This window comes from Chrysochloris asiatica, unplaced genomic scaffold (genome assembly GCF_000296735.1).
Source record: "Chrysochloris asiatica unplaced genomic scaffold, ChrAsi1.0 scaffold00004, whole genome shotgun sequence".
NCBI lineage: Eukaryota > Metazoa > Chordata > Mammalia > Afrosoricida > Chrysochloridae > Chrysochloris > Chrysochloris asiatica.
The window spans coordinates 12,704,686-12,720,326 of NW_006408522.1; the positions used below are offsets into that span (position 1 = coordinate 12,704,686).

Consider the following 15,641-nt stretch of genomic DNA (forward strand, 5'->3'; position numbering starts at 1 on the left):
CAATGGAGAAAGATTAATGTCAAGGATTTCATTCTTCTTGAATCAACTGTTAACACTCATGAAAGCAGCAGTCCAGAAATTAAACGATGCTTTACATTAGGCAAATCTGTTGCACAAGACCTTTTTTAAGTGTTGAAGAGCAAAGATGTCAGCCTGAGGACTAAGGTGCGCCTGACTCAATCCATGATATTTTCAATAACCTCATGTGCGTGCGAAAGTTGGATAGTGAATAAGGAAGACCATCGAATTGATGCTTTTGAGTTACGGTGTTAGAGGAGAAGATTGAAAGTGCCATGGGCTGCCCATAGAACCAGCAGATCTGTGTTGGAAGAAGTACAGCCAGAGTGTTCCTTGGAGGCCAAGATGGCCAAACTTCGTCTCTCATACTTTGGACATATTGTCAGGAGGGACGGTCGCTGGAGAACGATATCATGTTTGGTAAGGTGGAAGGTCAGAGAAAAGGAGGAAGACCCCGAGCGAGATGGATTGGCTAAGTGGCAGCATCATTGGGCTCAAGCATGGCAACAGTAGCGAGGTTGGCCCAGGACCAGGCCATGTTTTGTTTTGTAGTGCATAGGGTTGCTATGAGTTGGTACCAACTGTATGATGTCTAACAAATATATATAAAATCTGTGTATTTATAAACTTAAGTAGCAATACTTTTTTGACTTACCCTTGTATTAACATTTATTAACTTGAAAGGTAAGATAATATGTGGAATACTGTTGTGGCTCTGTAGAATAAGCACTGGACTACTAACCTCAAGATTGGCTGATCAAACCCACCAACTACTCCTCAGAAACCCTGTACAGTTGCTATGAGCTGGAACTGAATTGATGGCACTTAACAACAACAAGATAGTGTATGATATAAACATCAAGAGTTATACAGTATTGGTAGTTTTTTGCCCTTGTAAAATTTGAATACTGAGAATAATTCTAGTGTCACACATTGTGAGTAACTAAATTGAATTTTATAGAATGCAAACAAAGCGTGAAAAATTTGGAGAATCGTATAGAGTTGTTATATGCTGAATCTATGTTCAGGTGAAAGACAAAGGTCTCAGGAAGAATAAAGATGATAGTAGAGACCAAAGATGATAATAGTATGTTGTCCTAGATTGGGGAGTAGAAGATAAAAGTAATTTAGATGGGATCTAAAATGATACATACCTGCTGCCCTTGGCATTTTTCTTTCTCCTGGAACCCTACTCAAGTACTAATTAGTAGCTTTTGAGTAGTTTATACTTAACTGATACCTGCTTTAAAAGTGGGTGAGCTTATTTTTAATAGGTTTCAGACAATTTGTTCTCCGTACTTACAAAACTGGGCCCCCCTTATTGTTGTGGCTAGACAGTGAGTTTCCTCCTTTGATAAGACAGTGGCATTTAAAAGAGCAAATCATTTTCCTACTCCTAGTTAAAATAATTACATGAGCCTTTCTAAAGAAAAGGAAAGTTCACAAGAACCCGTTGTTCTCTGATGAGAAAATTACATTGAATCGAATGACCTGAAAACCTTTTTTCTTTCCTGTATTCTGTTTGACAGCATGACTCTGGAACAGAGTGCACTCCTGGAGAATCTAAGAATTTAGGACAAAAAGAAAATGGCAATTATATCATGTATGCAAGAGCAACATCAGGGGACAAACTTAACAACAATAAATTCTCACTCTGTAGTATTAGAAATATAAGCCAAGTTCTTGAGAAGAAGAGAAACAACTGTTTTGTCGGTATGTATATTTTCTCAGCATTTATTTATGAATATCTTCAAACATTTAGAATACTTGGAAGATTTATATACGTACACCTACCATCCCAATTATGTAAAGAACCTCTGCCCCTTTTTTTGGATACGATTTATTTGTGGTATTTCCCACATTCTATCTGGTTGACTGTACTGACTCCAATACAGTCAAACAAATGAAATGTGGGAAATACCGCAGGACAAAATGATCCAACTTTTGAACAAATAAATGGTATAGGGGAAAAAAAAAAAAAAAAAAGACAGCGGGGAGGGATCTTTGTGTATTAGAAGAACTTCAGAGACAGGCAACCAAAAGCACTGGTGGGGTGAGGAATAGAGAACCTTGTTTGAAACTCGATCTAAATAAACTGATTATTAAGAGCTATATTTGGGGAAAACTGAACACGAATTGGACATTTGATAGTAGTGAGCATAGTATTCATTTTGTTAGATAGGCTTATGATATTGTTAAATTTGAAAAACAAAACAAAAACTCTTTATCTCTTAGAGAAATATCCTAAGTATTAACTGGATTGATAACATGTTGTTGTTCAGTGCCGTCGGGTCGCTTCCCACATATAGCAACCCTGCATAGTTTATGAGCAGTGCTGGCGAGTTTGAACTGCCAACCCTGAGATTCATACTGACCTTCAGCTCATTGCATTATCTTACAGCACCATACCAGAGAATAGTATGACTTAAATACTCCAGAAAGGGATTGTGGGGCAAATGAATTAAAGTTAAGAAGCTAAGTGATACGTACGTGGAAGTTTATTTGTCATTTACTACATTTTTTGTGTTTCTGAAACATTTATGTTGCTACTGTGGTTCAGTGCCAAAGAGAGTCAGTTCTGACTCTGAATAGGGTTTCTGAGGAGCAACTGGTGGGTTTGGCCCACCTACCTTGTGATTAGCAGTCCAGTGCTTATCCTACAGTGCCATCATAAAGGTTTAATTTTTTTCCCTGGTAGGCCAAGTACTGACTTAGTTTGTATGTGTGTGATGTAAATAGTATAGTCTTGTTTCCGTGAAGTTCAATGTGACACAGCCAGAATAGAAGAACTACTATCAGGGACCGTGAAGGGGCCCCCAAGTCAAACCCTTCATTATACAGATGAAGAAACTGAAGTCCCCCAAAGGGAAGTGACTTGCTCAAGGTCAAATGACTAGTTCCTAGTAGTAGAACCACTCTTAAAATCAGATTTCCTGATTTCCACATTCCTTACTTGTTTTCATTTTCTTATTCATCAAGAATACTTTCTCCTTTTGTTATGACACTTTAAAGAGTTTGAGAGTTTTAAATAAAGTTAATATGTGCATAAGATGGTTAATGTGTTTTATGACTTTCCCCAGAATCTGGCCTACCTATTTGTGGAAATGGAATGGTGGAACAAGGTGAACAGTGTGACTGTGGGTACAGTGACCAGTGTAAAGATGAATGCTGTTACGATGCAAACCAATCAGAAGGGAAAAAATGCAAGCTGAAACCTGGAAAACAGTGCAGGTGCTGTCCTAGTTCAGTCATGCTAATAATGTTCCTACAGAGTTACCTGCAGATAGTTGTAACAGAGGCTTAAAATTAAGTGAGATGTAGAGATGCAGGTGCTTTTGAGGTTGTCTGTATTTGTCGTTTTATTTATTCTTCTGGAATAGGCTCGATTATTGTACTGTTGTTGGCAGATTGGGCTATTTGTGTGGTGGTGGTTGTTAAGTGCTGTCAAATCATTTCCAACCTATGACCACCCTGTATAGGGTTTCCAAGGAGCAGCTGGTGAGCTTGAACCACTGACCTTGCAGTAAAAAGAGGACTTTGCAGTCTGACGCATTAGCTCACAGCGCCACACCAGGGTGTTAGTAAATAGATGCTGATAAAAGACATCAAAGGACACTCAGGAAATGACACAGTTACTAACTTTCAAAATTATTAAATTACCCTGGTACTTTTAACTATAATAGGGTATTATTTGTGTAATACTTTTAATGGCTGGTTTGTACGTCCTGGTTTTATTTTGCATGTAAATATGAGAAAGCCTGTTGAAATGATTAACATGTGATATAACTGAAAAACCTTGATAACTTGGTTAATATTTAATCCATTTTCCACAATAACTTTTTACTAAAGACAAGTAGAGTAAGAATGTTGAATATAGATAGTACGATTTGATTGAAAAAATAAGACTCTTAGTAGTGACTTTTGTATCACTTTTTAGAATGTTCAAATTTAGTAGCTTCTTATTCTAACACTGAATTCTAACACTGAATTCTAACATTAACATTTAAACTATACCAGTAATGTATTTACCATTTGAAGGTGATATTTATGATGTAAGTGTTAGGATTATATCTAAGTACATTAGAAATATCCTAGTGAACATTGGAAATATCCTAGTGATTTACTTTGTTTAATCACGCAATGTTTCTTCTAGTCCAAGTCAAGGTCCTTGTTGTACAGCACAGTGTGCATTCAAGTCCAAGTATGAGAAGTGTCGGGATGATTCAGACTGTGCAAAGGAAGGAATGTGTAATGGTTTCACAGCTCTTTGCCCACCATCTAATCCTAAGCCAAACTTTACAGATTGTAATAGACAGACACAAGTGTGCATTAATGGGGTAAGTATTTCATTTTATAAACTTTTAATTTAATTTTATTAAACCAGCTTTTTCAAAGTAATTGTTGACATTTAAAGCTACACAATTAAAGTAATCTTGGATTCTATTTAAATAATTTCCTTCTTTTATTTCTCACAAAGCCATGAATACATTGTTGTTAAGTGCCAACTCTGTGTTGGTTTTGACCCATGTTGTTATTGTAGGTGCAATTGAGTCAGTACCTACTCATAGTGACACTATACACGATAGAATAAAACACTGTCCGGTCTTGTGCAGACCTCAGAATCGCTGCTACGCTTGAGCCCATTGCTGCTGCCACTGCGCTAATTCATTTTGTTGGCGTCTTTCTCTGTTGCACTGACCTTCTGCTTTGCTTCTTCAGGGGCTGGTCCCTCTTGATAATATGTCCAAAGTCCGAGAGACAAAGTCTGGTTATCCAGGCTTCTAAGGAGCATTCTGGCTATACTTCTTGCAACTCAGATTTGCTGGTTCTTTTGGCAGTCCATGGTTCTTTGAATATTCTCCTTCAACACCATGACTCAAATATATCAATTCTTCTTTGGTCTTCCTTATTCGTTGTCTAACTTTCACATTCATATGAGCTTATTGAAAATACCATGGCTTGAGTCAGGTGTACCTTAGTCCTAAAACTGACATTTTCACTCTTCAACACTTTAACGAGGAGTCCTGGTGTGGTATTATGGGTTAATGCTCTGGACTTCCAGGTTGGTTTATGCTGCAAGGTCAGCGGTTCAAGCTCACTAGCCACTCTGTGGACAGGGTTGCTGTGAGTTGGAACCGACTCACTAGCACTTAACAACAACAACAGTGCAGTAGATTTGCCTAATGCAGTGCGTCATTAGATTTCTTGACTGCTGCTTCCATGAGTGTTAATAGTTGATCTGAGCAAAATGAAGTCTTTGACAACTTTAATCTTTTCTGTTTTCTTGATGTTATTTATTCTCTTTTCTTGATGTTATTTATCAGTTCAGTGGTAAGAATTTTTGCTTTCTTTACATTGAGGAGCAACCCATACCAAAGACTGGTCTTTGATCTTCATCAGTAAGTAGTTTAAGCTCTCTTCACTTTTCAGTAAGCAAGGTGGTATCATCTGCTTATTGCAGGTTGTTAATGAATCTAACTCCATCCTGATGCCATGTTCTTTGTTTAATCCAGGTTCTCAGATTATATGCTGAGCATACAGATTGAATAAGTATGATGAAAGAATACAGCCCTGGTGCACGCCTTTCCTAATTTTAAACCATTCAGTGTTCCCTTGTTTTGTTAAAACCATTGCGTTTTGGTCTGTGTACAGGTTCCTCATGAGCACAATTAAGTGTTCCAGAGTAGTTATTCTCCACAGTGTTGTCCATAGCTTGTCATGATCCACACGATCAAAAGCGTTTGCATAGTCAATAAAGCACAGGTAAACATTTTCTGGTATTCTCTGCTTTCAGCCAAGATCCATCTGATGTCAGCAAAGCTATCCCTTGTTCCACATCCTCTTCTGAATCCAACTTGAACCTCTGGCAGCTCCCTGTCAGTATACTGCTGCAGCCATTTTTGCATTATCTTTAGCAAAATTTTACTTACATTCAATACTAGTGAAAATGTCTGATTAATCTATATTTCCTTGGGGTCACCTCCCTTTGTAATGGGCATAAACATGGATCTCTTCTAATCAGTTGGCCAGGGAGCTGTCCTCCAAATTTCTTGACATAGACGAGTGATTGCCTGCAGTGCCATATCAGTCTGTTGAAAGATTTCAGTTTGTCTTCATTCCATCAGTTCCTGGAGCCTTGTTATTTGGCAATATCTTCAGTGCACCTTGAACTTCCTTCGTTAGTATCAGTGCTTCTAGGTCATATGCTTCCTTTTGAAATGGTTGAACATTGATCATTTCTTTTGAGTACGGTGATTTTGTGTTTCCCTTCCATCTTTTGATGCTTTCTGCATCATTCAATATTTCACCTATAGAATCATTCAGTATTGCAAGTTAAGATTTGTATTTTTTCTTTAGTTCATTCGGCTTGAGAAATGCTGAGGTGTTTCTCCCTTTTGGTTTTCTAACTCCAGATCTTTGCACAGTTCGTTGTAATACTTGACTGGATCTCCCCAAGCTGCCCTTTCTGTTCAGCTCTGTACCTCCTCATTTCTTTCATTTGCTTTAGCATCTTTGTGCTGGAGAACACGTTTTAGAGTCTCTTCTGACATCCATTTTGGTCTTTTTCTTCTTTCTTGTGTTCTTAATGACCTTTTGTTTTCTTCCTGTATAATGTTCTTGATGTCATCCCACAACTCTTCTGGTCTTTGCACAATAGTGTCTTTTGCAACAAATCTGTTCTCCAGATGATTTCTAAATTCAGGTGGGATACGGTCAAGGTCATATTTTGACTCTCATGGACTTGTTTTAATTTCTTGAGCTTCAGCCTGAACTTGCACAGGAGCAATTGATGACCTGTTCCACAGTCTGCCCTTGGCCTTGATTTGGCTGGTGATATGTTACGAATCAGGCTGCTAACTTCGGAGTCAGCAGTTGGAAACTACCAGCTGTTCCGCGGGAGAAAGATGAGGCTTTGTGCTCCCTTAGAGATTTATAGCCTCGGAAACCTTGTACAGGATCACTGTGAGTCAGAACAGACTCCACAGCACATAACCACCACCATGGAGCTTTTCCACTGTCTCTTTGCACAAATATAGTCAGTTTGATTTCTATGTATGCTGTGTGGTGAGGTCCCTATGTAAAGTCATCTTTTATGTTGTTTAAAAGGTATTTGCAATGAAGAAGTCATTGTTTTTGCAAAATTCTATTATGAGATCTCCAACATCTTTTCTGTCACCAAGTCCATGTTTTCTAATGACTGATTCTTCCTCTTTGTATCCAAACTTTGCATTCCAGTTGACAGTAATTATACATACATCTTGATTGCATATTTGTTTAATTTCAGACTGAAAAGGTGGTTGAATTCTTCAGTTTCTTTATCAGTGACTTTAGTGGTTGGTGCATAAATTCAAATAATCGTTGTATTAAGTGGTCTTCCTTGTTGGCGTACGCATATTATGCTATTACATAATATCAGTATTGTACTTCATGATAGATCTTGAAATGTTCTTTTTGCTGATGAATGCCACACCATTGTTCTTCAATTTGTCATTCCCCACATAGTAAACCTTGTCATTTTCAGATTCATTATGGCCAGTACTAGTGCATTTCAGCTTACTAATGTGTAGGATGTTGATGTTTATGTGTTCCATTTCATTTTTGACAGATTCCAATTTTCCTAGGTTCATACTTTGTACATTATTCAATGTTCTGACTTTTAATGGATGTTTATAGCTGTTTCTCCTCATTTTGAGTTGTGCTCCATCAAGAAATGAAGGTCCTGAAAGCTTTATTCCATTTGCTTCATCCTAGTCAATTCTACTTTGAGAAGGCAGGTCTTCCGCAGTCGTATTTTGAATGCCTTCCAACCTGAGGGGCTCATCTTTCTAGCATTATATCTGACAGTATTCTGGTGCTCTTCATCATGTTTCCCTATTCAATATTCTGATGCTGACTGTGTTCCACTGCCATTCATAAAGTTTTAGTGATCAAATATTCAGAAGTAGTTCTTCTCTCTCCTTCCTAGTCTGTCTTAGTCTGGAAGCTCGGCTGAAACCTGTCCACCAGGGTGACCCTGCTGGCATTTAAAATACCAGTGGTATCGCTTCCAGAATCACAGCATGCTCGCCACCACATTAAGACATACAGACACATAGAGACCCTATGTAGCACCTGCTTAGTTTGAACTGCCAGCTTTGTGGTTAGCAGTCCACTGTGTATCTTATACTCCATACCAGGATTAGGTGGCATAAATGTCAAATGGCATTTGATGAGTTACTGTCATGTCTTTCATGTTTCACCTGATTTTGCTTGCTGTTCTCTAGAGAAACATAGTTGCATCACTAGGCATGTGACATTATCTATACTTTAAGAAATAATTACTATTTCAGTGACCAAAATGAACTCTTCTGATTATTTTCTATGAATGTAAAGCCTTCTAATCTTTCTTCATTAAAATCTACCTTTTTCTTTATGAGCAGAATCTTATTTTTTACTTCTTATAAAGCAGCCATCATGTAATCAACAACAAAAAATGTTCATCTGAGCTTTCTGTGCTGTGGCTGTATTTTTTTTTTTTTTTAAGTTGGCATGTTTTTCAGCAATTTACTATCTTACTGTATTTATTCTTTCTGATATGCTTATTTGATCCATTTCTCCTGTGAATCCATGCTTTGTAGGAAAGACTTTAACTTAAATAAAACTTGTATTTCTGTTTAATTATTTTGGCATTAGGAGCTTGGACCAGCCAGCCTAGCACAGTGACTAATAGGTTTGACTGTAGAACAATGAAATAATTTGTCTTTTACCTTTCTTCCAGCAATGTGCAGGTTCTATCTGTGAGAAACATGGCCTGGAGGAGTGTACCTGTGCCAGCTCTGATGGCAAAGATGATAAAGAATTATGCCATGTTTGCTGTATGAAGAAAAGTAAGGCTTTTAAATACAAGCTTATAAAATCTGCTTCAAAAATTATTATATTCTTAAATTTTAGGTGTTAAACTTTGATATACAATTTGGACAAGATAGTCTTTATCTAAGTCTGTTCTCATGAGAAAATTTTAAAATGTAGCATAACATCATTCCTCTAGCATTATGGTCCGTTCAGTGCTTTTAAAATGACACTCTTGACAAAAAATTGCTAGCTTTATGACAGTGTATTTAAACACTGGTAGCGTAGTGGTCACGAACTGGGCTGCAAACCACAAGGTCAGCAGTTCGAAACTACCAGCTATTCTGCAGGAGAAAGATGAGGCTTTCTGTTCGCATAAAGATTTACAGCCTTGGAAACCCTGTACAGGGTCGTTATGAGTTGGAACTGACTCCATGGCACAGAACAACAACAACAGAAGGATTTTAAGCCATTATAGGCACAAAGTAAAGAGTAGGAGGTTGTTTATGTTGCAGTATTTAAGGTGGTATCCAGGCTAAACTAATGAGGTCTGTACAATATTTTATGGTGATGATTTAGGCAGTTTCTTTTCCCTCTCTCCTTCCTACCTTTCCCTCCCTCTATCCTTACCTCCCTCCCCAACTTGCCTAATAGTAAATCTATTTTTCAGCTTACATTTGGTACTTCTTTTCCAGTGGAACCATCAACTTGTGCCAGTACAGGGTCTGTGCAGTGGAATAAACAGTTCCATGGTCAAACCATCACCCTGCAACCTGGATCCCCTTGCAATGATTTTAGAGGCTACTGTGACGTTTTCATGCGGTGCAGATTAGTAGATGCCGACGGTCCTTTAGCTAGGCTTAAAAAAGCAATTTTTAGCCCAGAGCTCTATGAAAACATTGCTGAATGGATTGTGGTAAGTATAGTTTTTATTGATACAGAAACGTTACCTTAAATAGATTGACCATAGTTTTACTTAGTCTGAGAATATCAGTGTTAAAAGAAAAACTTCTTCCTTTTTCAGAGTGATCCTGGATGTTATATTTTTTTCTAAGTGATCAAAATCTAGACATGTGTATTGTTCTTACGTTCGTTGATTGGTTAGATAATCCAAATCATCATATTTTATTCTACAACCTAGTTCATCTGTGGGATAAGTTACTTTCTCCTTTGCTTGGTCTAATAATTAGAGCATTTTAATGGGACATTTTCCTTAAATTGTGTCAAGTCCTGCATGTTCTTTATTCTTCTCCATTGTCTCATTATGGCAGATAGCTAGGTATGGGTTCTACTTTGCTGAGCAAGAGAGATGAAGGAGAAATTGGTGGTTCTCTCTGATCTCTCTCACTATAAATTCTGGATCTTCATCCTGTGAAGTGATAGGAAATGTTGAATAGGGTAAGCTCAGATATAGAGCCTTTTGCAGGTCTGTTAATGATTGTGATGTTCATCCAGCATAGATCCGCTGAACTGTATTCATTTTAAGCCTGTATTTCTCCATTTAAGTACAAATGTTGAATTACTTCACATTTTTTTAAGGGATTGCTGAGAATTACTATCTCAACTCACTTAAATATTCATGCTTTTTAAGTGATTACATTGAAACATCAGTAGGAAAATTGCAAGTGATGCAGTTGAGGATGTGCTATACTTGAACTACTTGCCTTGGAAATTGACTTAAACTCAGGCTCCCTCCCCAAATTCTTTCTTTGTATATATATATATATTTTTAATTCAGGATGTGAGGATGCTTTTAAAAGTACTTTACGATATTGTTGTCTGTGTGGGTTGTCAGTCTTGTAATACCATTCTACAGTAAAAAAGTTTGGAACTGTCCCCAAGGTTAAAATGGTATTTACTATCCATAGGAAAATTAACATTTAATGTGTTAGAATGTGTGATTTTTAGAAATGTAATGGGAGGATCATTGAAATCACATTTAGAAGATTTGGATTTCAAACCAGATAATTGAGGCAGTTGACTTAAATTCTCATCTCCTTAAAGCATAGTATCTGACTCATTTCTGTACTCCTGTGTTTGGTGCATTACAGATGTTCAGTACATATCTTTAAGCTGAAGGTCCCTTTGGCATCATGGTTTGATAAGCATAGCTGGAGAATCACATAAGAATTCAGATTTTCCTCCTGGCACTTTGAGGAACTTACCTACCTTGATTCTTTTACATCCCCGTTTTCAACTAAAATCCAGTTCCTTCTCTTTCCCCCTGTCTCTGATAAGAATAAGTTCAAATATGGTATATTTGTCTGCTATAGAAGACAATACATGCAGGAAAAGAAATCTAACAAGAGTGTATGCTGTGCCAGATATATTAAATTTTCCAGATAGTAAATCATATCACTAGAAAATATTTTTAAATCTTTTCTCTGTAGTCTCTAATTTTAACCTGTTGAATTATAATTTCAAAAGCTCATTTATTCCTATCTTTAAATATTTCATGGAAGTGATTTTTCTTTTTCAAAGTCTGTTGATACAGTGAATTATATGAAAGTAATTTCCTTTTAGATTGTTCTTGTCTTATTATAATAAACTCTCTTTGTGTTATCCATCGCTTATCTGTTAGTTTGTAGCACTGTGGTGGCTTGCATGTTGCTGGGATGCTAGAAGCTATGCCACTGGTTTTTAATTACCAGCAGGATCACCCTTGGTTGCCAGGATTCAGCTGAGCTTCCAGACTAAGACAGATTAGGAAGAGGGAGGGGCAGACTACTTATGAATGTTTAGCCCTGAACACATTATGATAAGCACCAGAATATTATCACACACAGTGCTGGAAGATGAGCCCCTCAGGTTGGAAGGCACTTAAAAAATGACGGCGAAAGAGCTACCTCCTCAAAATACAGTTGAGCCTAATGACGTGAATGGAACAGAGTTTTAGGGACGTTCATTGCTATTGGGGAACAATGCAGAATGAGGAGAAACAGTGCAAACGTCCATTATTAATTGGCACATGGAATGTACAACATATGAATCTAGGAAAATTGGGAAATGTCAAAAATGAAATGTAACTTACAGAGATCAGTATCCTAGGCATTGGTGGTTAGTGCCATGGAGTCTGTACTGACTCCTAGTGACCCTGTGTTAGGGTTAGGTTTCTGAGGCTATAAATCTTTATGGGAGTAAGAAGGCTCTGTTTTCTCCTGTGAAGTGACTGGTAGATTAGAATTGCTGACATTGTGGTTAGCAACCCCACTCATAACCCACTATGAGCTACCAGAGTTCTTAGGCATTAGTGAGCTCAATTGGCCATTTGAATCTGATAATCATATGGTTTACTGTACTGGAAATGACAAGTTTAGAGGAAAGGCTTCACATTCTTAGTCCATAAAGAATAGTTCTAGCTCTATCTTGAAGTACAATGCTATCTGTGATAGGATAATATCCATACACCTCCAAGGATAATTACAGGTGATTGGAATGCAAAACTTGGAAACTGATGAAGAATCAGTAGTTGGAAAATATTGCCTTGTTGATAGAAATGATGCTGGAAATTATACAGTAGAATTTTATAAGACTAGTGACTTATTTTACTGCAACAGCATAAACATAGCAACATAAAAGGTAACTACACATGGACCTCACCAGATGGAATAGACAGGCGCCAAATTGAGTACATCTGTGGGAAGCGATGGTGGGAAAGCTCAATATCAGCAGCCAAAACTTGGCTAGGGACAGACTGTGGAGCAGCCTTCAATTGCTCTTATATGCAAGTTCAGGCTGAAGCTGAAGAATATTGAAACAACTTCACAAGAGCCAAAATATGACCTTGAATCTATCCCATCTGAATTTAGAGGCTTCTCAAGAACAGACACTAATGACCAAAGACCAGAGGAGTTGTGGTATAACATCAAGAACATCATTCATGAAGTAAGCAAAAGGTCATTAGAAAGACAGAAAAGAAAGAAAAAATGAGTATGAGATGAAATTCTGAAAGCTGGTATTTAAGCATAAAGAAGCTAAGGCAACTGGAATAAATGAGAAAGTAAAAGAGCTGAACAGAAAATTACAAAGAGCAACTTGAGAACACAAAGTGAAGTATTATAATGTGTGAAGACCTAGAGTTAGAAAATAAAAAGAGAAGAACACACTCAGCATTTCTCAAGATGAAAGAACTAAAGGAAAATTTCAAGCCTCGACTTGCAATACTGAAGCACTCTATAAACAAAACATTGAATAATACAGAAAGTGTCAAAAGAAGATGAATGGATACACAGAAGAAGATGAAAGGAATACACAGAGTCACCATACACAAAGGAAATGGTCCATGGTTTGTCATTTTAAGAGGTAGCAAATGATCAAGAACTAATGACACTGAAGGAAGAAATCCAAACTTCACTGAAGGCATTGGTGAAAAACAAGGCTCCATGAGTTGATGGAATACAAATTGAAATCTTTGAACAAACTAATGCTGCTCTGGTGGAGGCACTTACTTTGCCAAGAAAATTAGAAGACAGCTACTTGGCCAGTGGAATGAAAGAGATCCATACTTGTGCCCATTCGTTGACCCAACTGAATGTGGAAATCATTGAGCAGTATCATTAATATCCTATGCCAGTAAAATTTTGCTGAAGATCATTCAAAAACGGTACATTGATAGGTAACTGCCAGAAATTCAAGTCAGATTCAGAAGAGGACATGAAACTAGGGATATCATTGTTGATGTCAGATGGATCTTGGCTGAAAGCAGAGAATATTTACTTGTGCTTTATTGATCATGCAAAGGCCTTAGATAGTGTGCATCATGACAAACTATGGGTAACATTGGGACGAAATGGGGATTACAGAACGATTAATTGTACTCATGAGACCAAAAGATGGTCTTTCGAACAGAACAAGGGGGAACCGAATGGTTTCAGATTAGGAAAGGTGTGTATCAGGATTGTATTCTTTCAGTCATACTTATTCAATCTGCATGTTAAGTAAATAATCTATAGAATAAGGATTATTCTATAATCATGGCATCAGGGTTGGAGGAAATCTCATCAACAACCTGCGATATGCAGATGATACAACCTTGCTTGCTGAAGGGAACAAGGACTTAAAATACTTACAATGAAGATCAAAGATTAACAGCTTTCAGTGTGACTTGCACTTCAATGTAAAGAAACAAAAATCCTCACCACTAGACCAATAAATAACGTTTATAATAAATGGAGTAAAGATTGAAGTTGTCAGAGACTTAATTTTGCCTGGATCCACAATAACACTCATGGAAGCAGCAGTCAAGAAATCAAATGATGTAATGTATTAGGTTAATCCTCTGCACAAGACTTCTTTAAAGTGTTCAAGAGCAAAAGATAACAAAACAGTTTGAGGACTGAGGTGCGAATGACCCAAGCCATGGTATTTTCAAAAGCCCTATATATGCATGTGTGAGTTGGACAGTGAATAAGGAAAACCACAGAAGAATTGATGTATTTGAATTAGCGTGTTGGAGAAGAATATTAAAAGTACTCTGGACTTGCCAGAAGAACAAACAAATCTGTATTGAAAGAAATACAGCCAGAATGTTCTTTTAGAAGCTAAGGTGGTGAGATTTCAACTCTCATACTTTGGACATGTTACAAGGAGGGACTAGTCTCTGAAGAAGGTTATCATGCTTGGTGAAGTGGAGCAGCAGCAAAAAAGAGGAAGAACCCCAATGTGATGTATTGATACAGTGGCAGTGTGGTATATTAATTGTGGTATATTGTTTTTTTTTTAATGAGTACCAGAGTATTGCACAAAATTAAGTGCTCAGCTTCTATCCAAATGGCTGGCTGTTCAAATCCACCCTGAGGCACTGCAGAAGAAAGGCCTGGCCATCTGCTGCTGCAAAGTCACAACTTGGAAAACACATTAGAGTCACCATGAGTCTGAATTGAGTTGACAGCAGCTGTTGGCTTGAATTCTTTTTTAGTTTGACTGAATTCTATTTCCTATTGGGATAAAGCACTGGGAACTGTAAAGTCGGTTCAAACCACAAGGTTGACAGTTGAAACTCACCAGCTGCTCCTTGGAAACCTAAACAGGGTTACCATAAATCGGAACTGGTTTGATGGCATGTAACCACAACAGCAAGTATTTTAAATTGATTTGGTTTTTAAATCTCTGTTCATATTTTAGATGATTTTGTGAAAGTCTTACAGTGAGTTAGCTAGCACTAGTCAATCTTCTTGTGCTCTGGAATTTATTTTTCAGTCACTTTTATGTTTATGAAGGAGCCCTTGTGGTTCCGTGGATTAAGCATTGGCCTGCTAACCAAAAGGTTGGTGGTCTGAACCCAACAGTGCTGCACAGGAGAAAGATACAGTCTTCTTCCATAAAAATGTACAGCCTCTGAAACGTGACTGGGCAGTTCTACTCTGTCCTGAGTCAGAATCAACTCAATGGCAGTAGGGTGGGTTTTGATGTTTATATGGGTTTATCGTAACTGTGAGATACTACATGCTCTCATGTTATACATTTGTTGACATTCACTTGCAATTGTGGTCCATAACGCCTGAAAAGTACCACTAGACTATTTCTGCAATGGTGGGCAGTAACCACGTCAAGCTATGAGATAACAAACATCCCCTTCCTTATAAATAAATACTCTATCTCATTCATATTATGTGTCGAGTTCACTTGCACAGCACAGTTTATTTTATAATATTAATAGCTTATGGTTTGACCTTCCATCAGCAGGAAAATGTTTGTCTAGCTAATAATGCAGGTTTTTATCATTCTCTGTGCCAAAAAGCTTTGAAAGGAGAGAGAGAGAGAGAGAGAGAGAGAGAGAGAGAGAGAGAGAGAGA

At 37.5% G+C, this 15,641-nt stretch overlaps 1 protein-coding gene across 1 annotated transcript in view; it reads left to right on the plus strand.

The window, feature by feature from the left end:
* The window catches only part of ADAM10 (ADAM metallopeptidase domain 10), a 271,540-nt gene that overhangs the window by 242,687 nt on the left and 13,212 nt on the right, over positions 1–15,641 (plus strand). The window contains exons 10-14 of the mRNA XM_006831603.1: positions 1,548–1,731; positions 3,099–3,249; positions 4,172–4,355; positions 8,777–8,885; positions 9,543–9,763. Coding sequence (XP_006831666.1) covers positions 1,548–1,731; positions 3,099–3,249; positions 4,172–4,355; positions 8,777–8,885; positions 9,543–9,763 — 849 coding nt within the window. The remainder of the gene's footprint in view (positions 1–1,547; positions 1,732–3,098; positions 3,250–4,171; positions 4,356–8,776; positions 8,886–9,542; positions 9,764–15,641) is intronic.